Source organism: Stylophora pistillata, chromosome 12 (assembly GCF_964205215.1).
Source record: "Stylophora pistillata chromosome 12, jaStyPist1.2, whole genome shotgun sequence".
NCBI lineage: Eukaryota > Metazoa > Cnidaria > Anthozoa > Scleractinia > Pocilloporidae > Stylophora > Stylophora pistillata.
Window position 1 is genome coordinate 14,265,118 of NC_142530.1, and position 26,744 is coordinate 14,291,861.

At 39.0% G+C, this 26,744-nt stretch overlaps 2 protein-coding genes across 3 annotated transcripts; one reads left to right on the forward strand and one right to left on the reverse strand.

Moving 5' to 3' along the window:
• Positions 1-765: 765 nt before the first annotated feature.
• LOC111329017 (ribosome biogenesis protein WDR12 homolog) lies at positions 766-12,109 on the forward strand. Of its 2 annotated transcripts, none has more exons than XM_022933585.2 (15): positions 766-916; positions 1,306-1,397; positions 4,562-4,719; positions 4,998-5,104; positions 6,404-6,453; positions 7,415-7,480; positions 8,148-8,206; positions 8,700-8,795; positions 9,501-9,546; positions 9,747-9,841; positions 10,251-10,391; positions 10,485-10,590; positions 11,219-11,351; positions 11,443-11,515; positions 11,920-12,109. In XM_022933585.2, the coding sequence occupies exons 1-15, from the start codon at positions 834-836 to the stop codon at positions 12,007-12,009; spliced, it is 1,395 nt and encodes a 464-aa protein (XP_022789320.1). In that variant the 5' UTR covers positions 766-833; the 3' UTR covers positions 12,010-12,109. The 2 variants fall into 2 exon arrangements, with proteins under 2 accessions (XP_022789320.1, XP_022789321.1); XM_022933586.2 differs by having other exon boundaries at positions 4,598-4,719.
• A 1,171-nt stretch (positions 12,110-13,280) lies between these two features.
• LOC111329016 (lysosomal alpha-mannosidase) lies at positions 13,281-25,436 on the reverse strand. Its single transcript, XM_022933584.2, has 4 exons — positions 24,400-25,436; positions 23,122-23,316; positions 19,211-19,387; positions 13,281-15,722 (listed from the first exon to the last, which is right to left on the reverse strand). The coding sequence occupies exons 1-4, from the start codon at positions 25,321-25,323 to the stop codon at positions 14,010-14,012; spliced, it is 3,009 nt and encodes a 1,002-aa protein (XP_022789319.2). The 5' UTR covers positions 25,324-25,436; the 3' UTR covers positions 13,281-14,009.
• Positions 25,437-26,744: the final 1,308 nt, after the last annotated feature.

A 26,744-nucleotide genomic window follows, 5' to 3' on the forward strand; every position in this document is an offset into this window, starting at 1 on the left:
TAGTATCCTGAATAAATTCAAATCCATTCTTGAATCGAAGAAATGGCTATAATGGCTATATCAAAGTCTGGTATAATCATGCTGTTTCGTGACATGAGCACACTTTCTTTCCTTCTGTGTAAACAAACCGACAAGAGTGCAATTTGCCAATTCCTAATGACACCGAAAATCTTCTGCCTTCCGTTGAAATGGAGAGCGGTTTTATTTCTCGATTTAGCAAGATCATGTATGTCTACCAAATTAAAATAACAGGAAACTTGACGCTAGTCATTATAATTAACATTAAAAGCGTAGTGATCTTGTTATATTCTGCTAAAATGTTATGAGGATTGATTGCAAGTTATTCCAAAAATTAATATGAAATATGCAGTTTTTCATAATTATCTGATATTTAATTGCAGCCTTTTGATATGCTTCTTCTTCTCCCGATTCTCGATCCAGAAAAAAAATGCAAATAATTATAAGCGTATATAAAAATATGTTTTCTTCTAAACTGATGTACAGCTGATAACAAATAGAAATTGGTATGAAAATAGGCATGATACTTCAGTGGGGGTGGGGAGAGTAAAGCTCCATAAGCTTCAGGTGGTTCAGTTTTGTTTCATTGTGAATTATAAAAAAATGACAACCGCCATTTAAAAATATTCATGAATAAATATGTTATTCAGGAATAAATATGTTATTCAGGAATAAATATGTTATAAATTACTCTTCTCGTGACTGGGTGCGTTTTAATAGGCGGCAGGAAGGAAGAGGAGGGTGGTTATGCTGGGGTAAGAAAGGGGTGAGGATGTACTTGCGCGGACTAGCGCGCATCACTCCCCGCGTGTCACATGGAGAGAGATCTGGAACTAAAAGATAAAATGGCGGACGAGAGTGGCTATGTACAAGCACGTTTCATAACGAAACAAACCAAGTAAGGGCGATCATTTGAAGGTTTTTGGAAGACGATCACTCGTGCATATGTTATATATAGAGAAATGTGTTTTGAAATAAGGAATATTTGCATGATTGCAGCACACCGTTCTAAACTCTAAAGCAATACGCAAATTATGTCAACAACCCTACGAACCACGTGGAAGACTGAGATCTGACCAATTACTCCCGATTTTTCGGATGAATATGTGATTTTTGGTTAATAATATTTCTATTATTTCTATTATTTTATATTTATATATAAGCCCATTTTAAGATGAGTTTCTTGGGCCTATACGACAGAATACAGATTATTTTCACTTGATGTGAAATGTTATATGTTATTTGTCAAGATGATTGTCTGTGATGAATGCGTCAATTCTCGTACAGATATGCTGTCTCAGAGTCGCCATTTTCTGTGCCGATGAAAGTTGGATCACAAGAACTCAATGAACTTATCAGTAGTTTGCTGTCATCAAATGGTAAATAATCATAAGTATGTCAAGTTCGCTTCGTTTCTCGGAGACTTCGTTTTATTAAATGATCGACGTATCTAAAGTATACATTAATTGCAGGATGCTCCATTACTAGACTGCATTTATTTCAATTAATTGCAAAGGTTAAGTGGTCCTTAAAGATGGAGCCTTAGAATGCCTCTGTGTTTTGTTGTCAGATGTGTTCGTAAAACTGTCTTAAGGATACTGTAGACCTTTAGCTGGCGTCCTTCGCCAAAAAAAAAATCGTGAACGCGTTATTTGAAGCGTAACAAGAAAAAACTATTTATCAATGGAGGAGTTATCAACTGCACCATCCGGCAAATCTTCTTCCGTCTCACCTTAATCTAATCGTGATCCAACCGAGGTGCGACAATTCGAAACAGACGGTGTTTCTTTGAACGAATTAATCAGGCATCAAATCTCACCACGCACATGAAATATCTGTTGGTCTTCAAAACTGTGCGGGGATTTTTCGATATTCCTATTGGTTGGTTTGTAATTTTTTTGACAAGCTTGCTTACCAAAATTTCAGCAAAACCATTGACATGTATGTCAGAGGCCATTGTGGGAGATCAAATAGAGAAACGGAAATTCCTCACTCCCTTTCGTTTGTTGATATCGTGGGAGTCTGAGGCAATCTCTTAAGTTTTCATACCCATTAATTAGTTCAAAGAAGACGCACTTGCTGAAAATAAAGTCAGGTTATTTTTCGCTATGAAAGGTTTGCAAACCTTTTATGCCTTTGGGTGATCGCATGTCAAGATCTGTCAACACTCTGATTATTAGAAACCTTCACTGGCCAATAAAAGCACAGAGGTCTCTTAGAGAGTTTTAGGAGGCTCTCAGTTAAAATATATGTTGCAGAGAAACTATTAAGGAATTCTTTGTGGACCTCTGTTCAATTCTGCATGCTGGCAATTTTTTCAATTCTAAGGATTAAGGAACTTGAGCTTGCCACAACTTGGTAATGGTTACTGATCAAGCGCAAGCGGCAAAGACTGTGTAAACCACCCACCCTCATCTGTTTTGCTATATCTCCTCTCCTTTTTATCTTCCCCCATTCACATTCCTGTCTAATATGCAATGATTATTGCAAATATCTCCATGTGCAAATGAAAGCAGGAGATGTTTGTGAAATAAAAGAACCTTTATGTTTTGCCGACATAAACATCTCAGGAATAATTTCTGTTGACACGTTATAATTGGTTAGTCACATTGCGACAGATTTAAGAATGCAATTTGCAAATAACTTGTGGGATTCCATATTTTACAAACATTGTTCATGGAAATTCTAGTCAAACAGTAATGCTTAGTTTGATGTGGAAAATTTTTTTTAAAAATTGTCCCTTAAAGTTTTGCCATATCCTTTTAAACTACCTGTAGGTGTTGGGTATATGGTGTGGATTACTCAGTTTTGTAAGCAGCATGCATCATGAAGATATCACATGAGAAATCATCAACATAGCACCTTCCCACAAATAAGAATAATATGACATTATGGCCCTCCTGTGGCTTAGATAGGTACCAGTCCTCCTCTCACGGTTGTTATGGACAGCTCATTCATCAAACTACATATACATGCAGGATTTATTGCAGTGTTAAAACTTTTTTACCACACTTATTTTTTTCATTTCTAAACATGGTGGATTTGGAATATAACTACAAGTGCCATTTGTGCTACTACAAGAACTTGAGGATCAATTCCAAAATATTAATTTACCATTTATTTTGATGTTCCTGCACAGGTTTTATGTAACAGAAAAATATGAACATGCATCTGGCTGCAATGTTAAGAATTAAAATAAGTACCTCACTTGTCTTAGCCTAAATTGAAATTAGCACCCAGAGGAAATATTTTAGGATTACGATATAAGTAATAGTTTGTGTTCTATGAACCAGCTGTGCAGAATACTTTTTTAAAAATCCTTGAGTGACCTAGAAAAATTTTCTCTTTACATCAAGCAAGCAAGTGATGAGGAGAAAGAAAATAATATCACTTAGGGGATTATTAGTTGGTCCAATACTAAATTCTCCAAACTTGCACCATAAGAATTGTATAGCAGACAGTAAGGAGAATTACTAAATGAAATCTTGGGAGTGCAAGGGTTATCAATTAAGCAGGTTACTCTATAGTTGAACCAGACAAAACAGGGTGTTTTTGTTTAAAGAGGGGGGTGAATAGGGGTATGCAAATCCACCGATCTGCTACGATTTGATAACCAAATCCGTCAGTCCATTAAAAAAAATTGTTAAATCCGAATCCGTTTGCTGCTTGCCTTGTAAAAAGGTGAAAAACACACCTTGAGCTGTTGTGTGTTAGCTAGGCAATGGCTTTCCCATCAAGCGAATTGCAATAGGTGGGGTAAAGTGTCACGGATAAGGCCAGGGGGGGGGGACATATGAAACAAACGGGGATGCTCGTCTGAAATTTTAAATTTAACCCCTAAAGGAGACCATTTGGGCGTGGCTTAAGCAAATTTTGACCCCTAAAAGAGACCACTCATGTTCATGCATTGTTTCTTGGCACTTGGTAAAATAGAAAACTAGTTAATGTTGAGGTAATACAGTAAACAAAACAATTTAAAAAGAAAATTTTACTTCTGTTTCTCTTCGCATAATTCTGTATTTCTTCGTGGAACCATAAATGAGACCTTGGCAGCTTAAAATATTGGTGCTTTGCCTGGAACACCCTAAGCGAGACCAAAATCCAAAATTTACACCCCTAAGTGAGACGACGAGCATTCCCGGTTATTTTTCATATGGGAGTCTCCCCCCGGGGGATAAGGGCGCAAACACAGCAGATATCCCAGTGCGTTACTATTTCCCTGATATGTGGCATGCAGAGAGTCTTGTCCGTGACAAAAAAATACACATACTCAGAAAACAACGCATTTCTGACGATTGTTCAGATCCACAATCCGAACTTCCTCACAAGTAAAATCCAAAATCCGGACCTAAAAAATTGACAAAACCGCGAACCGTTGCAATTTCAGAATCTGCAAATCCATTAAAATTTTGCTCTAAATCCAAAATCCGGGCAAAGTAATTCTCAGAATCCACCGCTCCGTTAGCCTATTGACTCCCCTCTTTAAAAGTACGTGGTGCTGAATGTATTGTTCTGGCTTCAGTCTATGTTAACTTTTTTTCAGTATTGTTAGGTAATGGAAATCTTACCTTTGTCATAGATGTTGGAACATCTGAGTCTGATACTGAAAATGAGAGGAATTTTCAGTTTGATTTCCTCATTGATGGAATTTACCTGCAAGAAACACTTGACAAACACATGAGGCTCTACAACATCTCAACTGTGAGTGCAATCTATTTTTCAATAATTATTAGAATCAGTGTGTGTGTGTGTGTGTGTGTGTGTGTGTGTGTGTGTGTCAGCACAGTGGTATGTAGAAATTGGAAGGCTCATTGGCAGAAATGTCCCTTTGATTTTTTGGCCTCCCTTGAAAATACCCCAATGTTCAAGGGTCAGGGGCAGGAGTGTCCCTTTAAATTTTGGGTTCCTATGGAAGTGCTGTTTTTCAAATTAGGGAAACCACTAAATCATTAACTTACTTAACATGGCTTCTGTCACAGGAAAGTGTGGTTGAAATAGAATACCTTGAAAAACACCCAGCACCACGACCAGATAACTGTCTTCTTCATGATGACTGGGTCAGTTCCATAGCTGTTTGTAAGAAGTGGTATGTTACAATGTAGGACTCATTTTTAATTGAAGATTCAGTGTTAATAGGTCATGCCGCAAAACCCTCTGTTAAACCTAAGTTTTTTTTTTAAGATACAAAGCTAATAATCTTCTTTAAAAGTTTTTAGATGAAACTGTATAGAGGATAGAAAGGAGATTTACAACTAAGATGTTAAGTTTTAAAGGGTCAAGCTAAAATTTTTATGCTAGCTTGCTCTAATTATAATTAAGAGACACTTTGTTTTCCCAAGAGAATTGAAATTCTGGTCACAATTTTTTTTAACTCAAACTCATAAATGCAGAAGAGGGTTTTATTGCCATTCAATATGAAACAGATTCTCATTGTTAAGCAGTGGTCACATTGAGATGTAATTCCAAAGTACTTAAGTACTTGTGATGAGTGAAAAAATGCTTTACATTGTCACCATTTCCAGTTTTCTGAGGTGAAATTATTTGGCTTTCACTCCTGACAATAGATCCTTTGGGATGAAGAATCTGAAAGGTGAATGTTTGTTGGAAGCATGGTAAAGATACACATCGAAACCAGTTGCTAGTCACTTTAATCTGCCTAATCATTCCAAGTAGCACATGGTAGTCTGTGGCCTTTCCTTTCATCTAGGAAGTTCGGAAAGTTGCATAACTCTAGAAAAAAAATTTATCTTTCAAATTGGCACTCTTCATCTCCAGGGTATCAAGGAATGCTTTTCATTGAACCAGTCGATTCTTGTTTTTCTCCTTTCCACATTCTCACCAATAGCTTAGTTCCATTTTCTGCATATAAACACAAACACACAACCCACAATTCCTCCATTTGCTCTGATGAAGAGCTTATGCTCGAAACCTCAGCTTTGAAACTTTTTACAGTAGCCAATTTACATTATCAACTCAGTCAATAAAGCCAAAGTTACCTTGTTATAGTAAGGGTACAATTTTTTTTATCTCTCTGGATTGCTCATTTGATCTTAAGATTGTACAGTTCTAGCTGCATCATGAGGGGTTACAGCCCCTCAAGCAAAAATTTGGGGAGACTCAGCCTCCCACTTTTCAGTGCATTTGATATTGCAAGGAGAAATTCTATGTGGCAGGACTTTTTTATTTGTTAATGAGAAGCTGATTTTTAAAAATGTTCTGGAAAATTTGAGTAGGGCTATGCACTTGGGGAAGAACCCCTTTCCACCCCAAACACACACACACACATCTTAAAGTGTTCCACCACCTCTGTTAACATTATGTCTAACAATTTTAGACTTCTTGAAATCTGGTACTTTAAATTGTGCACTGTTCACATTATTTCCAGTGTTCTAAGTGGCAGCTATGATGGAAATGCGTATGTGTGGGATTTTAAAGGTAAATTCTGATTATTAAGTTAAACATCTCAGAAAATTTAAAACTCCAACCCTATTACTGAGGTTCTGTGAAAAACACAATACAATATTCTTTATACAATACAATATTCTTTATTTAACAAAGGTGACGTAATTAACCCAATGAGTTATCTAACTTACGGCCTTCACAACAAAGCCACCATCCCACCCCAGGAGAGGACATCCATCACACAGTAACCTCGTGCGTGGGAAATTAACGTCTCCTACCCCAACCCTGCAGGAGACGGGACCTCCATTTATTCGTCCCTTTCCGAGAAGACTAGAATATCTAACCATTTCTTGATGTTATAGAAAGGTAGCAAATTCTTCTCAATTATTTTAAGACCTTGGGTGTTGGTCCTGCCAGGGCTCGAACCCTCGACCTCCCGCACAACAGTCCAGCGCACTATCCATTGGGCTAACTGGGTGGCAGATTGACTCCATTGCATCTGGGTGATGCCTATGCAAAGTGGCTGAGCTTTTTAGCCCAATGGACTTTGGAACATAGGGAGCAGGTTTGAGGCCAGGGCAAGTGTTTGAGTTATACCAGTATTCTTGGACAAGACAAGTTACCCTCGCTTTGCCTCTCTGCACTTTGGAGTCTTCATGGGGCTGGTAAACTGTGAGGGAATGTTCTAGCATCCTGTCCAGGAAGGAGTAATACATTCTGATGAAACAAGGGTGTGGCTTGGCACAGTCAGGAGCCATTAGGCGCGTTAGACATCCACCAAGGGTTATCAAGATTCAAAGGGGTGTGCAGAATATAGCTCCAAGTGACCTCTGATGCAATGGCAACTTCTCCTCCTGTTTTACGTAGGGAGTAAGAGATAATTTGGAAGGGGAATCTAGCAGTCCATCAGAGTTCGTTCAGGGCTTATTTCCATGCACCTTCTCAGTCCTGGCTTGCATATGTACTGTACTAATTGTGATATATACTCTGTTAGGTACCTGTATTTTGACGTTTGATGGGCACACAGCACCTGTGAAAAGTGTCTGTTGGATCAGTATGGGTGAGTGGCCCATGTCCTGATTAGCATCGAACAGTTTGGGCTGGCAAGTGCATGAACAAAGATAGAAATTTGTGGATTTCAGCATTGACGATGATTTGTTTAGTGTTTTTCCCTCCATTGAATTGATTTATTACACGAGGAGGAAAGCACTGAGAGAGGGAAAAGAGAGACATCTAGCATTTGAATTAAGTACTGGGTTCCCTGGCTAACTCTTTCACCTGCGAGCTTGCCTCATTCCGCACTCCACACTGCTTACATGTAAACTATGACCAGTCCCTCCTTTCTGGCGAAGTCTGTCGCGCGAGTCAAAAAATGTCAGCGCTGCACGGACTCCAAGAGTTCCGCACGGTACGCTAACATCAATCTCTTTTTACCCATGAGGACCTGCTTGCAGACTAGAGATCATCTCACGCAAGAGCAAGAGGCTGGAGTAAGCTCTCTCTTTGCTCAGTGCACCAATCATAACGTTGGGAATGCAATATTCGAAGCTGAGAATTTGATAACCGATATCTTGCTAGCTGGTTTGAGTTCGCTTGAAAAACTTATTATCATGCTTAGAACTAATCCCACATTGTGAATTGATGTCCTAGAAGAAAGAGGAAGTGTTACTGTTTTATACAGTTTTTTTCTGTTTTTGTTTTTGTTTTTGTCTTTGTTTTTTTTGTAGATGATGATGTGGGCATCTTTTTAAGCGCTTCACAGGATCAGTCCATCCGCCTCAGTGAGGTATATCCTTACTGCTTAATTGATTCATGCCACATTTTGTTTTGGACCGTGTAAACCTGCCTTCAGCCTGAAAGAGGCAGCTAAATATTAGTTCGGTAAGATAGAAAAACTCGCGAGGGGTAATGGGTAATGACAAACCAAGAAGGAATGATGACGGTGGGAGATGAAGATAATTGACACGGATTTGTAACGACGATCTTGGACAAGTCAGGCTAATTTTTTTTTTTTTACAATGCAAAAACTCCTACGCAAAGTACGTTATTCTATTGTATCCAAAACGGAACACGTAAAATGATACATAAAATAAACTTTATCCTCTAAAAAAGATATTACTAGAGCTAATTAGATAAACATCTTTCAAGGTTATGCCTTCTTCCTATGTTAAAAGGACATAAGCCGTTGTTTCGATTTGAACGCGGTTAGTTTGCTCAATTCTCTTCAGCCACCTTTTTAAGGTGGCTTTAACAAAGTTTTCTTCTTTTTAATCCGCCAGTGGTCACGTGGTAATGACACGACCCAATGTATCCATATCTGCAAAGGTCACACACAAAGTGTGGATACACTAGCAGTTGACTCTTCACAAACAAAGGTGAACAGGTAGCACTTAACGAAAAAAACATCTGTTCTTGAACTGGTGCGGCTTTACGTCGTTCAGTGATTGATCTTTACATGTCGCGCCTCCCTCTTAACCAATCAAATTCAAAGCTGCAGCCAATCGCAACTCGGTCACTCGCGTTTTCCCGCGCTTTTCGCTGGAATGTCGTAAAACTAAAGGCGAAGTAATCACAACGGCCAATTAGAACACAGGAAAATATCACGAGGAGCCAATAGGAAACCAGAGTAAAAACAAACAAACTACGTAAGGCACGGAAAACATGAGAGACCAAGTCGCCATAGGCTCGATTACCAGCCGCTGGTCAGGAACCGGAGCCCACGCTCCTCCTTGAACCCACCTCTCTTCTCGGGGAGGAAGGAGAAAGACCGGACCCGAGAGAGCGGCGGAAATCGAGCCTTAAGTCGCCATTCACTCATTTTGTAGTTAAATGTTTGAGGTGTTGCGAGTTTTCTAGGTTAATCAGAGGGAAAAGTCGAGTAAAACCACTGCACCATTGCGCTTCTGCATTACTTTCGACACTGAATTGAAAAGTGATCAAATGTTCCTTGTCATGGGCTTTTTCTATTACTTTGCTATGGTTTTACGACGCACGGTCGGAAACCGTTCTACAAGTCTTAATTTTATTCGGCCATTGTACTGAGTTGGTCTATCAACTGTAATTTTTAATTTTTATTGTAGTTTTGTAGCGGCTCATGGGATAAAACACTGAAAATATGGTCTGCTGGTAAGTCTCTGTTTATTTGTTAGTTTTTCTCGTTTTATAATCTGTAGGAGGCCTACGGGTGATAGAAGTGTTTAAAGGTGATGAAATGAGCTTGGAAGCATAACATTAGCTGCCAACGAAGGCTGCGAAGAACTGAGAAGCAAAGAGAACGGACGGTCAGCAGTCGTTTAAACTAAGCCTAATCAGTATTATATCTTTAGTTCCAGACCCTTCAGCATCCGATGAAACAGGGGATGAAGGGAAAGTAAAGAAGAAGCAAAAAACAGTGTTAAGCAAAAGAAAAGAAACTACGCGGGTAGATTTGAGTTTTTTCCGTAATTGAGTGAGCTTAAATTTTTATAGTGAGAGAGGTGATTTAAAGAATGTTGCGGATTAGGTAATACCGCGTTGTAGTAGTTTCAGCAGCGATGCTCCTGAATGAAATCTCTTGACGCTAAAGAAACAGGGGCAAGGTCTCGTCTGTTAAGCCGTTTTGCGCGTGAGGAATTTCATGTACAATTTGTAATTAATTTGCTACATCTGTAGAGCAGCACATACTAGAGGATTAGTGACTCAAAATTGATAAAAGTACCCACTAAACGTAAGTTCCGACAGAGGAAGGTAATCGCCGTCTGCACGGGACCCAGGTTGCGACAGTTGTCATACGGGTATTTCAGTGAAATGCAGTGGCTTGATACATGAGGCTAACCTTTTGTTTTTCCCAGACTCCACTCATGACCTTATCGGGGCACACCGAGGCAGTATCTAGTGTGTTATGGATCGACCAAAGCACGGTTTGCAGTGCAGGCTGGGATCACACCATTCGAGTCTGGGACATTTCCGCTGGGGTTAATAAACAGACCCTGGTAAGTTTTCCGTAGGACTTTTCTGAGATGAACGAAGTCGCACTTCCTCAAAAATGGCATTTTTTTCTTTTTTTTACCTTTCTTTACTTTCAGAATGGTTCCAAAGTATTTTGTGACATCTCATACTCCCCTTCAGCAAGACTTCTCGTTTCCGGTAGCGCTGACAGACATGTTCGTCTTTGGGATCCCAGAACAACCGGTGAGTCGAGACTGGGGAGGAGGTGGGGGAAGGGGTGGTGAATCTCAGGTATTATGCTTTACAATCCATCCGCAAATGAGGACTAAACTTTTTTCCACAACCATTTGAAAATTTCGTATCGTGTTTGACTATTTTGTAATCTAAAAACATAAACTATGACCTGAATGGGTTCAGCACCCTTATTTCTCTTTTAGCGTTCGTTATTAAATTCTGTCCCTTAAATTGTTCATTCGGCCTTGCACTGGAATAGGGAGAGGCAGAACTCAAGATGAGCAAAATCTTTCATCTGTTGTGACGTGGGGTTCTTGTCCTTTTAGAATAATAATATTGAAGCGGGCTATGGTACTCAAGGGGAGGTTAAGCGATTTATCTAGAATATCATTATTATTTTCATTATTATGTTCATTAAAAGATTCTTAGCGTTGTCAGAACATTTTGAATCATTTGATGACGTAGTGGATAATAACCATTAAAACAAGCACCGTGAAATAATCGCCTGTTTGGACGGAGAAAGCGAAAGTGGAAGGAAAGAAATGATAAAGGAACGAGAATTGTTAATGATGAAGGAGATTTAGCACAGATTGCGGATGGTGAAAACGAGTTAGTAACGAAAACGTTTCTTTGTTAGACGGAGCTGTGGTGAAGAAGACTCTGACATCACATCAAGGCTGGGTGTCCTCAGTGGCGTGGTCTCCAAGCAGCCAGTTTGAATTGATTTCTGGGTCATACGATACGACTGTCAATCTGTGGGATATACGGAGGTATTTTAATGTGTGACCCTTGCAGTTGTCCAAACTATAGCTGTTCGTGGGCTTAGTGTGCACTAAAATGTTTTTCCTCTTTCATCGCAAGCGTGAATACACCGCTGTTCACAATGACTGAACATCAGGACAAAGTGATGAACGTAAATTGGACGCAAAACTCTGTGAGTATTATCATGAGAAGTCCAGTAAACGAGGGACGGACCATGTAGTTTTTAAGTGGAAGGGATGTGGGATGGTGGTGGTGGTGGTGATGGTGATGGTGGTAGGGGGGGTAGAGGGCTGTACAGTTAGCAAGATGATATACCACTATGTCTACAATTCTCCTGAAAAAGAAATTCAAATGTAGTTTTAAGCACACCGCTTCCCAAGAGAAGAATACATCGAGGAAGGAAAATAACTCTTGCCGATGAATACATTGTCAATGGACTTGGAGAACTGATAAAGTTACTCCCCCCCGCCCCCCTTCCCCACCCTATTCCGTCAAACTTTCGTAAAGAATGGTCTTTCTTTTAACTCTCTTGTGCCGCGCTATTTTCTTAACTGTCGTTATTTTGTACGTTCATAGAGTATTTTAAGCGGCGGTGCGGATAACCAGTTGATAATTTATGATATCTCTGGGGGACGCTGGAGAACACGGAGCAGTGACATGGAATGACAGCCCAGCCCAATTTGCCAAGTTGTCGACGGATTACGAGGTCCATGATAAATTAAGGCGTATAAAAATATATTAATAAAATCGTCATCATCTTCCTCTCTCTGTCGTCAGCGTGGTTCTTCCTTCAAAAAAGCAACGGGATCACGTTTTTTTACCATTCATACTCGTATCAATGCCGTTTACGTCAATGTGAATAACGTGCGTGAAAGTTGGACGAATAAAAACAGTGATATTTGTTATTACTTGAATGTACGAAAACGACACAGTCGGTAGAGCGAAGGTAATGCATTCAACCACATGCGGCCCAAGCTCTCTTTGAGAACCACACAAGGAACACAATTTGCATATCGATTTATAAGGATTTGTATTGGATTTTCTACAAGATATCCATAGAGATAGTTAAAAATGAAAATATTAAATAAAAATGGCTTACTCACTTTTAACTATCTCTATGGATATCTTGTAGAAAATCCCATACAAATGCTTATAAATCGATATACAAATTGTGTTCCTTGTGTGGTTCTCAAAGAGAGCTTGGGCCACCTGTGATTCAACTTTGACTTTGAAGGCAGTAGAAAATTGAGACATGTAAATGGATAATACTTTTCCGCCTTACATCGTCTCAATAGCAAGAATACTCAAGAATACTCAGGCTCCCTTGCTCAGGCTAAATTGTATACATTGGTAAGTTGAGTAGAGAAATGTCTGAAGAATTATTAAACCGGCGGCCCCAACTTCTACGAATAAGCGTCCATGAAATAAGCTAAAGGGTACTTTCATTTTGATCAGCTGTACTTCCTAATCAGTTGGAGGGACTAATTCTAAATTTCGCATAACAGTTTGGTTCATGTGAAGATTTATCTCACGAGAAAAAATTTAATTGCCGTTAAACGGACCTTAAAAAGTATCATATACATATGATTTTCTGAGAAAGTCACAAGGACATAAAGACGGAATTTTCCCATGAGATTGAGAATATAATAGAGAGTGCCATGCAGCGTACACAACTACAAATTTCAAACTTCAATCCTTTGGTCGGCATGTCAAGCGGTTGGGCGTTACAGGAACTTTCTCCAAATGAGATTGCCATTGGTTGATTAGTGGACACGTGGGCTCAGGTAACTCTGAGTGAATTCCACTAGGGTTACATTTGAACTGAATATAATTGATGTCCAAGACAGAGCTTGTAATCATGGCAAAATATTAATAAGCTTTTCCTCTCTATCAACAGAACGACCACAGAGCTTTCGAGAAAAATAGTTCCCAGAAAATACAGTCAAAGAATTTATTAAGAAATCTAATCTCTGTCGACAAGATAAATTACACAATTTATTTAAAATTACACAATTACACAATAAATTACACAATTTATTTAAAAATCTCTTCCACAAAACCTGAGTTGCCAGGCAAATTTATCTTTGACACTTGTATCAAGAAAACTCTATGTTTACGCTGACTTCATTCCCTAAATAAAGTTTTAAATTCAACAAATTCTCACCGCTAATGCATGAAAATCGGGGGAAGAAATTACAACTTTCAAATTGGAACCAAAAAAAAAACATCTGTTAAACATTGGGCATGCGCAAATGGTTAATATTTTTTTGCAAGCCGCAGGCCAATTTTCCGCGGAAAATCTAGAAAGATAACATAAAAAGCACTAGTAACCCTACATTTGTGGAAAAAGTTGAATCTTTCACATAGATTTGTAAACGGATAAAAGGTTAGGGAAAAGGAAATTAATGAATTCTTGAGCACAAAGTACCGAATGGGTTTCTTATTGATTTATCATTCTGTTTTGATCTTTATCAAAAAAGTCATACTCATGTAAAATAACGTAATTTACTTGCTTGTCAGGTTGTTCATAAGTCTAGCGGGATTATATGGTTCTAAGAGCCTAAAGCAAGCCACCTAGCCCCTACAACAATCGCACACGCGCTGACGTTTGATCGCTGTAATGACTGAACGGTTTAGATGTATAATGTACTACCAAGATATTAGAATCAATTGGTAGTACTTAGTACGTTTTTAAGCTGGAACACTCCATGACGCCTTATGACAGCTTTGAACGTGCGTATCTGCATCGGGGTAAGACGCACGTTCAAATCCGTTTCCTTTCGCGCTGCCATTTTCTTTTTTTTTCTTTGTTCTTCTTTGTTCTCCTTTGTTTTTAGATTCCAGTGAAGAGGCTGCTTGTCTTTCAGCAACTGGTTGGCAGCCAAGTTCATTTCAGTCATGGATTCGACATCAAAATCGGTGAAGAGCTCTGCCAAGGAAATGTTGACAGGTTGTGAGAGCTTGGGATCCTCGCCAGCCTCAAATTGATGCTCGACGCGAATCAAAGCCAGGTCCTTCATGGTCTCCAGAGTCAACAGGTGAACATTGGCAGGCAGCTCACGGGTGAGACCTTTGTGCTGTGAGTTGTACTGACTCGTCCACTTCTTGAACGTAAGGCTGTTGGATGCGAAGCCGAACACAGGGCCCAGCAAAAGCTTCTCGCCAAGCTCACGATGAAGAGCGGCAGATTCCTTGGGCGGTGACAAAATCAGACTCAGCTTTCCGCGCACGATCAAACCTTCACCACTGATCCCTGTCTCATTCAGTGGCTCACCCACTCCTCTCTTGTCGTCTTTAAGAAGCCGGCGGTGAAGCATGACCTCCATGGAGCCATCTTTCATGCTGGACCCGCCCAGAGACCGGTCAGTCAGAATCGTCAGTTGTTTCTCACTGTCTCTAATGAGCATTCGACTGTTGACTGGGTAGTAGTTCTCAGCCACTGGTTCGGTGTTGTTCAGCTTCCATGTTGGTCGGTAGTTCCTTTTACGTTCCTGCATCTCCCTTCCATTAGCATCCGTGTAGAACAGCTCATTGGACTTGATATCCGTGTCAAACCGGGTGATGATTTCTTTACCCCATTTGTCCCCGATCGGGATCGGTCCGACTGTGTATTCAAATTCAGCCTGTCTCTGCCCGGCATACAGCCTGACCACTTGGCTGATGAACGGTGATATCACCTGGCGTACCTCCTGCACAACAGTACCCTTAAAGACTTCTACATTGATCTCCTTGGAGATCAGTATCGGCTGACTGCTGTTGGGTCTAAAGATGTAAGCACCGGACGGCTGTTTACTGGCATCAGTTCCCACGCTACCATTGTACCAATAGAACTCTTGGCTCAACACAGTTGTGGTCTTGGAACTCTTGTCAGTCATAGTCGTCAAGTGACCAGTATCTTCCGAAAAGGACAGTTTAATAAACTCATTCTCGATAGAGACTTCGTCTGCGTCTGCGTAAACGCGTTTGGGGACGTCTTTAAAAATTTTATTCTTCACTGTGGACTTGGTCGAGTTCACGAAGTAAGTAGAAAAACCGAGAGCGGGGACTTTGGCAAAGAAAACAAGTTCAAAAGATGAGTCGCTTTGTTTCAGGTTCTGAGCTTGACGCAGCTGTCTCGTTTCGTTGGAAACTGGTAGCGTTTGACTTTCGACAAGTTTACCTTGAGGGCTAAACACATTCATCGAAGCCAGCGCAACTGGAAGGCGAACAACAGCGTCTGTACCTCGAGCGAGAGGGTTGTACACAGTTACTGTAAAGGAATTGGTCTTTTCAGTTAGAGGACACACGCTGATGTTGAGGTAGTCACAGAATGTCAACGTAGGAGGCTTGATTTCAGGGTTTTTCACTCCAAGTTTGTTAAGGACATTACCAACCAACACCTAAGTATGATAAAGAATAACGTCTAAGTGTTTCTATTTATTTTCTCCGGAGACCCAACAGTAAACCTTAAATGACTCCAGACTTTGGATGATTTCAGTAAGGATTTTAGGTTGAGAACTAAAAGTTACCATTTCTGGACGCTTTGTGGTTCTAAGTCTGCAGGGGCTCGTACCCCCCAAAGAGTTCATTCAGGTTTGTCCTACCATGTACTTTTTGTTGAAAGCTAGATCGGCGAAAGTAATGCTTTCGTTGTTTTTCCTCTTTTACTAATGCAATAAGTCGTTTATTTTCAGGATTTCCTCCCTCACTACCTGTCGCGCAATCCTCTTTAGCCCTTGGGAGACAATATCAGGGATGTACACTGTATAAAAAGGTTTTCAAACATGGGGGCCCAATGTCAGAGTCTTATTAACCGTTAACAGCATACCAGAATGTTCTATTAAGAGTAAAAATATTCAGCCGATGAATATTCTCCTTAACATTAGCCAACTTAAATAAAATTACTAACAACAATGTTAATTTATCGTTCACGTGACTGCAAGTTACTGCTCGATACAGGACTTGCCTGGTGTCATTCATCTCAAATCTTGAATGAAACTCAAATGTATATTGAATGTACAATATTCATGTACCATGTATGCATCGTACGGAATTACAATCATTAACAATAAAAATGAAACTTAGACAATGTTCCTTCAAATAACAGTTCATTGCCTACACAGTCATCATAAGTTCAATCACATTCATATGCCAATAACAGGTGCTTTTTCCAGCAAGGTTAACCTTCCATTTCCAGGAGTGACCAATTCTAAATTTTTCCTTAAAATCAAAACACTTTTTTACATTGAAAAGTGGCAAAATATGAGAAAAATATCAACTAGGGGACCTTTGTTTGCCTGTTTGTTTAATTTTTAACAGTCAATCTTCAGACCTAAAATGCCAAGAGATGTGTACAAAACAAACTGTGGAAAACAGATATTTGGATGACTATAGGCCATGATATTCATTTATACTTCATTTTCATAAATTATCTTCAAGCAGACAGAAGGCAAGATATGAGAAAAATATCAACTACAGGGCACTGTTTGTAGTTAGACTAAAATTAATAATCAAATCTTCCCTGAAACTGATAAATGTGCTAAGGTAAAGCAAGTCCCTATAACAAGTCAGAAAGATTGAATTCTGGATTCCTCATTACGTTTCTGATAAGCACAAGTGCACACTTGACTGGGATTTTTGTAAATTCAAGTTTTAAGTTCCACATCCTTAGACAAAAGTGCAAGTATTAAAACAAAGAAATTAGCCTGTAATCCTTGCACCACATTCATAAAAGCAGAAAAACCCAACAAACTCGCACTTGGTAAACTTGAACGGCCCACTGACAGACTTGGATTTGACCTCATTTTGTTATTAATTTACTATCATTTGACTTGAACTCAGTTAACTCAAACTCCCCTTTACCTTGAACTAATTTTAAATTCCCTTAGCTGAAATTTACCTTCCTAATAACTCAAACTTTGAATTAAAACATTGGTTGATAAACATCATGGTGTCAGAACATAGCTGACTAACAAGTCCCAATCTCTATTATAACACAAAGTAAATTTACTAAAATGATCCTTGATTGAGCAAGAACAGGACTAGTCTCTCAAATACTAACATGTAAATAAGTTAATAATTAAGATTTATTCCATAACTCGGGCAGTCAGAGGGCCAATAACTAAAATCAACCAATCAAAATGCTCTATTGCCGGTCCAATATTCTCTAAGTATTGGACCGGGCACTGTCCCGAATGGTCCCGAGTGATACCGCACTTGTGTCCCTTTGAACTTCAGTCATATAATAAATCTCTTATTAACCAAGCTTGCTCAGGACTGTACTGGAAGTATATCGGCCCTCGGTCTTATTTGTACGGACCTCGCTGCGCTCAGTCCGTACTGTCAAGACCTTGGGCCGATATTCTCTCAGTACAGCCCTCACGCTTGGTTAATAAGATATATTTATTATATAGATACTGATGAAATACCAGGATTTTCCCTTTTCCAAAAAAATCATAGGTTCATCGTGCACAGTGAAGATACTATTTTTATCTTTCATGTGTGAGGATACTGGTGTCACTGTAGTTAGTAACATGATGTGCTTTAGTTGTTATAGAACTTTTCTTTTCCTCATGACAATTTTGACTTTTTGGAGCAGAAAATTAAGTATTATTGTCTTAATTTTGTTTATAACTTTATATCCGAGTTTCATAACATTTTTGTGATAAGTATTTTGCAATAGCTGACCACTTTAATTGCACTATTTTGCTGTTTCAAAAATGAATAAAAAAAGTTGTGTTTCATGAGGAAATTTCATCAGTATCTATAAAATAAACAGAACATTACAGGCTCCTTGGGGATAAGAATTTTATCTTCTCACACTGAAAGTATCTCTAACTTGTTTGCTTTGCTCACTCGTGAGAGATACCTACAGCACTCAAAGATAAAATTCATGTCCCTGCATGGCCATGTAATATCCTCTATACAGGGCTTCTGATGGAATGCGATGGTGCAATTTTGCACAATCAACCTCAAATCGCATGCTATCACACAATTCATGAAGAATCCCACAATTTAAAAACATTGTAAAAATTTCACATAGTCAACGATAAATTAACACTTTAAACTAACACTTTATCTTAAAAAATCCCTTATTTACATGTCATTTCAACAGGATTTACCTTCCAAAAGGCCTATTTTTAAGAACGTTGTCTGAATGTCGATATTGTAAATACAATTGAAGTCCAAGGCGTCTTTGTTGCATGTCTGGGGTCTGGCACTAGTTTGGGTCTGGTCATATTGGATGTGCACGACCATATTGGATGTGCACGGCATAGCCAAGGTCTGGGTTGGGCTACCCGACCCAGACCTTGGCTATGCATTCAATATGACGTCCTGGTTGAAACACACACACTAAAAATGGTTTAAATTGCAAAATATCTGCACAAGTTCAGAAAGGCTTTCACATCTTCCAAAGAGTGAAAAATATGTTTTCTGTTTAAAACCTAACAAAACAAGCTTAAAATAGCTCAGAAAAGAATTGCACCATTTGCATAAAAACTGCATAATCACCCATTTTTATCGCACGATTTGCATAAAAATAATCACACAAATTACATTTTTTATCACACCCTATCAGAAGGGCTATCTATAACTACCCTAGAATGGCAAAAAACTCAATTCCTCAACAGGATCATTGATATTCAAAACCAACCCCAATAATTCACACCTCCTCTATCTGGAACCATTTTTCATTTTCGTTGGGAGTTTTAGCTAGCAGGTTATTACTGTGGTAGTTCTAATAATATCATGAATCCCTTATGGATAGAGAGTAAGAGGAATCAAAACCAAAATGAAGCAGTTACATTACAAAATATTTTGTAAAGTAACAATAAAAACAGAGGATGGTGCTGCTACTTTCAACAAAAGCTACAATTTCCAAACATACCTGACACTCTGCAGCACCAATAGCTAGACGCTTTGCATAGTCATCAGCCACATGCTGTTTTGATGTACCACTGACAGCATCATGGTGTTGTGCCACACCCATGGCTCTACGCAGCAAATCTGAACTTGGGCCATTTTTCTTTGCAGGACCATTCATCACCTCTAACTGTTTACAGACCTAAAAAAAGAAAATTTTTATTGATGTTTTCTTGAGATAGAATAAATATATGAAAATCATATATTTTGAACTGCGGTATTTGATACGTATGATGGACGATCCTCGCAGTAGATAGCGCTATTTTTTTCAGGTCTGAATTTCGCTATTGCTCAAATAGCGCTATCTACTGCGAGGATCGTCCATCATACGTATCAAATACCGCAGTTCAAAATATATGATTTTCATATATTTATTCTATCTCATTTATCCCTTTCACGGGTTCATTACGAATCAACTTAACGGCCTGCTCTCAGTTGGCTTGTTAGCTCAATTGGTTAGAGCGCTGCACTAGTATCGCAGAGGTCAGTGGTTCGAGTCCCGTACAGGCCTGATTTTTTTCAGGTCTGAATTTCGCTATTGCTCAAATAGCGCTATCTACTGCGAGGATCGTCCATCATACGTATGATGTTTTCTTGTTAAGCATGTAACATTGAAAAGATGAACATAAAAATTAAAATATGTCCAAGAACACACTTGGTACAAAGTCTGAAATCAACTCACATGACCTCCTTTGAATTATTAGCAGATTTTGTAGTGAGAGTGATGTTGAGTTAACCAGTTATCCTGTTGAGCTATAAGGTTGGCTTTTTTTAGAAAATACCATCGGGCTACCTAAACCCATGAAATGATCACCAGAAATAAAAGTAAAATTTGAAAAAAAAAAGTTGTGCAACAGTCACTTTTGGACGTCAGTATGGCATATCAAGGCTTAATTCTCTGACAACCAAAGAGAAATTGACAAATTCATAAAAAAGAAAATGATGGACGATTTCTCTAATAATATTCCATGCAAGCATTCATCTTAGTCTAAATCCAGATCTTGAACACCAAGCAAGAAAAAAGCATCACAGCTTCCTACATGACCACTGAACCAGGTTACTGGAACTATTCTACAAAGCTAGGTGCTGAAACTGTTTCTACTCACCAGGGAAACTAAAAATGGTTACAGTTATAAGGAAAGATTGACCAAAATGGAGTGATATAATATTTTTTGAAGATAATGATCAAAGAGTACTTTTAACTTATCACAGAAAAAAGAGTACGGTTGGAGTTACTGATGAATAAAATTAAAGTAAAACTATAATTTGGTGGTGAGTGTGTTCTTCCCATATTAACAATTAACAATATTTCCGATGAAAGAATCACTTAGTTTGTATGGGGTGCCATACAGGACAATATTGCGTGCCCAACAAGCCACGAAACAGGCTTGTAGTGATGAACTTGTAGTTTACTCGTCTTTTTCCTCCCACAATATATAAGTTAAATATATATGACATGGATCAAATAAATATATGAATAGAATATATGTGCAACATATATATGGCATGGACCAAGTCAATATATATCAGCCATAGGACAAAAGTAAGAAAAATATATATGGCTATTGTGCCCATTATCGCTTTGGCCAGTGGTGTTATTTTGGAAAGCTGGAAAACTTGGTATCTAATGGAGGATCGACTAGAGAAGGAATAATTATGGTGAACTCTACTCCCACTGTTGATTTACTTGTTCGACAGATTATTAATCATCCTCAATTCAAAGAAGCCTTGCAAGCTAGGTCTTCCGATAGCTCAAGTTCAAACCTGAAACTTCAACTTAAACAGCAGTTTCTGGAACAGGAACTCAGGAAGTTAGCCGTTCTCAAAGCGGGGGAGCCGCTCTAAATCATCAATCCTGTCACGGGCCGCCATGTTATTTTTTATCAATCTTCCGCTGACCAAATTGACAATGGGCACAATAGCCGTATGTATTTTTCTTACTTTTGTCCTATGTCATCTAATATTTATTTATTCAGTACTATATATTGACTTGGTCCATGCCATATATATGTTGCACATATATTCAATAATAAGCAATCCACACATTCAAGTTCCATCTGACACTACCTGTACAATCTGTGGTCGATCATTCAAAACTAACAAAAATCTCAAAATTCATTTCTCTCATAAACATAAAAAGCAGAAACCATTGCAATCCACTAGTCCCGGATTCTGGCCCTGTAGGGCTGACATAAGATGCAACTGCTGCAAAACATACGGGCAATTTACAGGGTCAGTTAAAAGCAGCACTACAGGACAAACGATAACACTGCGACAACACGCGTCATGCAAGACTAGCAATGTGATATACCTGATAGAATGCAGCAAATGTAACGATCAGTACGTAGGCGAGACAGGTCACCCAATTCACCACCGTGGCAATCAACACCGTAGCGACATCAAGAATGGACATAAAAACATACCCTCTGTCAGACATTTTAAGAACTGTCGAGTCGACCATCTTAAACTTACGGTTATTGAAAAAGTTAGAAGTCAAAATCAAGAAATCAGAAAAGCAAGAGAGAATTATTGGATATTAAGACTCAATCCTACTATCAACAAGCTTACTACATGAATTATAACTACTTTAATTTATCTATTTTAGACACCATGACACGTTTCGCTGTTATCTATTCTATTTTTATATTATTACGTCATGACATGTTTACTGTTGACACGAATTTTAAATTTGAATATTGCTCATGTAATTAGTATGCTCCTGAGGAAGACCGAGACGGTCGAAACGTCGAGCTAATAAACCAACAAAGCTACATTGGAGTTGGCCTCTTGACCATTACATTTCTGCTCTTACATATATTCTATCCATATATTTATTTGATCCATGCCATATATATTTAACTTTTGCATTTTATTTTTTGGGCACACAATATTGTCCTGTACGGCACCCCATAAGTTTGGAACCCTAAGAAAAAAGCCAGGAAATGCAATTTGGCCAGAAATAGTCATTCCAGGAACCACAATGAAAAATCTTAGTATCATCTCATTGTCAGGGGTGAAATGGTACTAGAAGTACTAGTACTTTAGTTGGCACTTAGGCCACAGACAAAACAACTTTCTTTAATTAAAGAAAGAATTTTCATGCACCTAACATGGAAAACAACCCTGCCCATTCCATTGTTAATGTTACAGTACCTCTGTTACAAAACATGTTTCTCAAGAAAAATAATCCCGAAAAGAACACTAAAACAGGGACAGGAAAAGTACAATACTGTACACGAGCCAATATTGAACACAAGCTTACATGTTGTATAGTTAAGGGCTTGAAATCGTGCCTGAATCAGGTGCATTTGCCAATAAAGATTTCACTTTTGCGACTAAAATTTCTCCATTTTTAGCGATTTTGCAACCGTTTTACAGCCTAGCTTATAATTTAATTATATTTAACAGCCTTGTGTCTTACTTGTTACTGGTTGCTGTAGTTTTATCCAAAAAATCCTGCGAAATTCAAGTTAAACGTTGTTTGACTTTTATCATTAATTTCTTGCTGAGAAACGTATTGCAAGCACACTTTTTCAGAAACTATGTCGTGCAACACATGAAATTTCTAGGAAATCTTCATTTCTAATTTGTGTTAGTTACTTTTACTACTAAAATTTTTGAACTTGTGACTAAATTTTAGGAATTACTCGCAAATTGTGATCCAGATTTTTTTTAATTTCAAGCCCTGTAGTTGCCTCAACAGTTAGCCTGCAATACATCAAACCTCAAGATTAAAGATCAAGTAGCTTCAATATATCATTACTCTTCTACTCAAATTACCTCCAAAAGAAACCCAGCCAAGCTCAGGAATAGAAAGTGAAACATTTCTAAGTTGACAATAATAGAAGTGCCAAATAAAAGCTAGGTAATTCTAACCTGAAGTAAGTTGTTGTTGTATCTGACATATCGCTTGAGAGCAGGACGGCTGGTGAAATAGCCAGTCCAGTAACAATGTGGACAGTCAGCGTATGGAAAGAAGTCATCTTTCTTTACTTCCCATGTTTGATTGGCTTTGTACAAAGCGTCCAAGTACATGGTAGGAGTGGAGTAAAATGCATGTACACGGCCATCCTGGAGAAACAATGGAGAGAGAAAAGTTCAACATCAATCTAGATATGACAAAAAATTTTTTTTGGTCTAAAAACCTCTGCAACAAAACCTGCTGAGAGATTTATCTCCTAAGCCAAGGGTGAGTCTGCTCTCAAGCATAGTGACAGTGACACACTAAGCGAGCTCATCCAAGTTTCCCTTGCATTGACACTTTAATCTCTAAGAGCGACAAACATTTAATTTCTCCTCACAATATCACCCATAAATCAAACATTAAAGTCAGGAGAAAGGAGGAAATGATCACCAAATATAGCAGTAACAAATTCTTCTGTCAGCACTTTAAGAAATGTATAGAAAACCATGTAGACGACATGCATACCAATGTTGGGGTGTAGAGGGTAAACCAACCACGAGTATCGCTACACCCCTGAAAGGATGCTTGTCAATCCCTGGTTAATAATAATAATAATAATAATAATAATAATAATAATAATAATAACACCTTTATTTATACACAATAACGTTTAAGGCTGAACAGCCTGTGGGGTCGTGTGTAAATCTAAATGAACTCTAAATTACATAAATTCAAATGATGATGGTTTTTGAGGAGAGGGGAAAACCGGAGTACCAGGAGAAAAACCTCTTGGAGCAGAGTAGAGAACCAACAAACTCAATCCACTTATGACGCCAGGTCCAGGAATCGAACCCGGGACACATTGGTGGAAGGCGAGCGCTCTTACCACTACGCCAACTCTCCTCCCCAAGCAGGGCTGGGGAGTAGAGTTACCCCTCTCACACCCTCCTGTATCCACCCTCCCCAAAGCATTGTGTCAATATTCTTTGATACACTTTGTTCCCTGGTACCCATTGGTAATCTTTGGTGAAGTTACTTTGTGAGACAAGTATCATGCCCCAGAACACAAAACAACAGAATGACCTAACTAGGGCATAGACATAGTGTGACCACAATGAGCTCATGACCATGATTTCTACAAAACTGTGACATGACGCTTTTGATCCAATACATATGTTACAAAACCAAATAACATCAACAACAACAACGACAATGGACAAGAAGTTACCTATCAACAAACAAGCACTCACATCGTTTACGTATTTGATAAGTTTGTCCAAATTTTTGTACCAAAGGTTGGCATTCTCATACATGAAATCCGAACCCATCGTTAAAATGATGTTTTTAGTTTTGTACTGCGATGCTTGCTTGCAGGTTACTTGGACGAATTTATCTACAGTTTCTTTTACATTCATGTCAAATAGCCTCGGGTCATCTTGTATAGGATTATCAACACAAAACTGATCGTAGCAAAATCCAGGGGGTGGGTTGTACACGTTATAGAGAACTCCGGTAAAAATGTCAGAGTCTTCTCCAAGACTTCGGCTTCCTCTCCACACAAGCTCCATCCGCTGCTGTTTCAGACGAAGTTCCTTGTCAGCGTAATCGATGCGGCCGAAAAAGAATCCATCAAATGACATTTGAGCAAAGATCGAAGCTTGCTCGTTTGAGTGACCGAAAGGATCAATATGCCAAGCTATCCGGGGCCTTGCTTCTGATCCAAATGTCTCCTGCACAAAATTCAGTCCATAAGTCATTTGATCAATGATCGCATTGTAGTGTGTGGCTGCTTCATCGTTCATACACCAGCCAGCGTTTATAAACTCCAGCTGTTTGTTTGCGACAAGTCTCTTTACTTCCGTTTTCATAGCTTCATTTTGTTCGTTCCACCAGCGCTCGAAAAAGGCGATTTCTACGTAGATAAATCGCTTGGTACTATCTGCAGTTAACTGGGGAATGACAGAATCTAGAATGTACTGAACTCCAGCGTGTTGAATGGAATTATTAGCTCCGTAATAATACTCGTCCACCGTTTTCAGCCAGCCAACGTCATCATGCGTGTGAGGAACGAGATGGACTTGTAGTTTCTCATCGTCCTTCACTGCACGGTCAGATTTACACTCGAAGGCTGCTCCCAGACAAAAAACACTTACAATGAAGACGAAAATCACCATTTTCGTCGTTCTTTAAAGGATAAAGGGGCCAAAATCAGTTAGTTTTTGTGTAAATGTTTGGCTCAAGTGTTTTCATCTGACACACAAAGTCACAGCTAGGTCACGAGATAATTCTGTCGAGTTGTCTGAGTGGAAGAGGAAGACTGAAACTAGTAGTTTCCAGTGTGCACGCATGAATTCGCTATGAATAAAATCCATGCATAATGAAAATTTGCTTGAGAAGCCTAGAAACAAGTTTGCACGAAAGGAGGCTTTTACCCTGGTTAACACAAAATGAGCCCAGTTTCAAACAATCTAAAGCTTTCAGAAGCAGATATTCCTGGTTCATCACTAAGTGGGAGAGCTCCAGCTAATTTAAAAGTACAAGAACTAAAATTCTGGCTAAAATGCAGAGGAGATCCCGCCAAAGGTCCAAAGACGAAAGCCCAACCACAGGTATCCCAAGCTCTGTCACAGGCTCTTTCACAGTGGATTATTAAAGAGTTTGTATAGTGGTTTAGTTGGACTTGCTTTTGAGCTCCGTAAATGTAAAGTTGTGTGAAATAATCAAAGAAATAAAGTCTTACCTTCATAGAGAGTAGTCTGTGGTGTTCTCCTCGCGATTTGAGGCCGTTTTGATGTGTTTTAGCTTGACGCCCTAATCACCGCCGAGTCACCGTTCACAACTACGGGAAGGTCGGAAACTTCTGTTGACACATGCTCGCCAAAATCGCTCGAAAACAACACTTAAATACTTTCCCTCGAATCAAAACTCGGCAGCACGAAAGCCAAATAGTTGCCCTTTAAGTCACCTTCCCGTATCTTGTGCACGGTGAGGGCGTCAAGCTAAAACACATCAAAACGGCCTTAAATCGCGAGAACACCATAGACTAGAAACTATCAGCCAGGCTAGAAACTATCAGCCAGACTAGAAACTATCAGCCAAAATCCCACAAAAGTCGGTTTGTCGAGCAACCAATCCAGCGATAATTTCAAATTGACGGCCGTTCTGAATTCTTCTAATGCGTGGAAGGAACTTCTTGTGCAGCTGAGAGACCGTTAATACGCGGTCAACCAGAACCCTGGTCAAATCTCTCTCAACGGGTCCTCCCCATAGTCTTCTAACACCAACTCTTCACACATACTAAGGTACCCCTGGTAAGAGGATATTTGTAAAAATCCATTGAAAACAGTGAAGATGGACAGTATCGACAATCTAGTCAAGTCGATGAGTTTACCCGTGGTACCTTATGAAGAGTTTAGTATGCGTCCTGGTAAGCCCAGGTGTGTCCAATGAAAGCTTTTTTAAAACAGTAACGTTCCGTTTAGGCCAAAACGACAAAGTTTAAGATTATTTAACACATTTCAAGATGGGCCATTGGCTACAAAGAAATTTCGCTTTTACACGTTTAATCATTTTCAAAGCAACGTAGGTAAATAAT

Excerpts from the sequence above, each read along its gene's own strand:
- LOC111329017 (XM_022933585.2), top strand. The coding sequence starts at position 834 with ATGGAGAGAGATCTGGAACTAAAAGATAAAATGGCGGACGAGAGTGGC. Across the intron at positions 9,547-9,746 it reads ACTGAAAATATGGTCTGCTG|TTCCAGACCCTTCAGCATCC; the intron begins GTAAGTCTCTGT and ends TTATATCTTTAG. Across the intron at positions 10,591-11,218 it reads TTGGGATCCCAGAACAACCG|ACGGAGCTGTGGTGAAGAAG; the intron begins GTGAGTCGAGAC and ends TTTCTTTGTTAG.
- LOC111329016 (XM_022933584.2), bottom strand. The coding sequence starts at position 25,323 with ATGGTGATTTTCGTCTTCATTGTAAGTGTTTTTTGTCTGGGAGCAGCC. Across the intron at positions 23,317-24,399 it reads TTATCAAATACGTAAACGAT|GATGGCCGTGTACATGCATT; the intron begins GTGAGTGCTTGT and ends TTGTTTCTCCAG. Across the intron at positions 15,723-19,210 it reads TTGGTGCTGCAGAGTGTCAG|GTGTTGGTTGGTAATGTCCT; the intron begins GTATGTTTGGAA and ends TATCATACTTAG.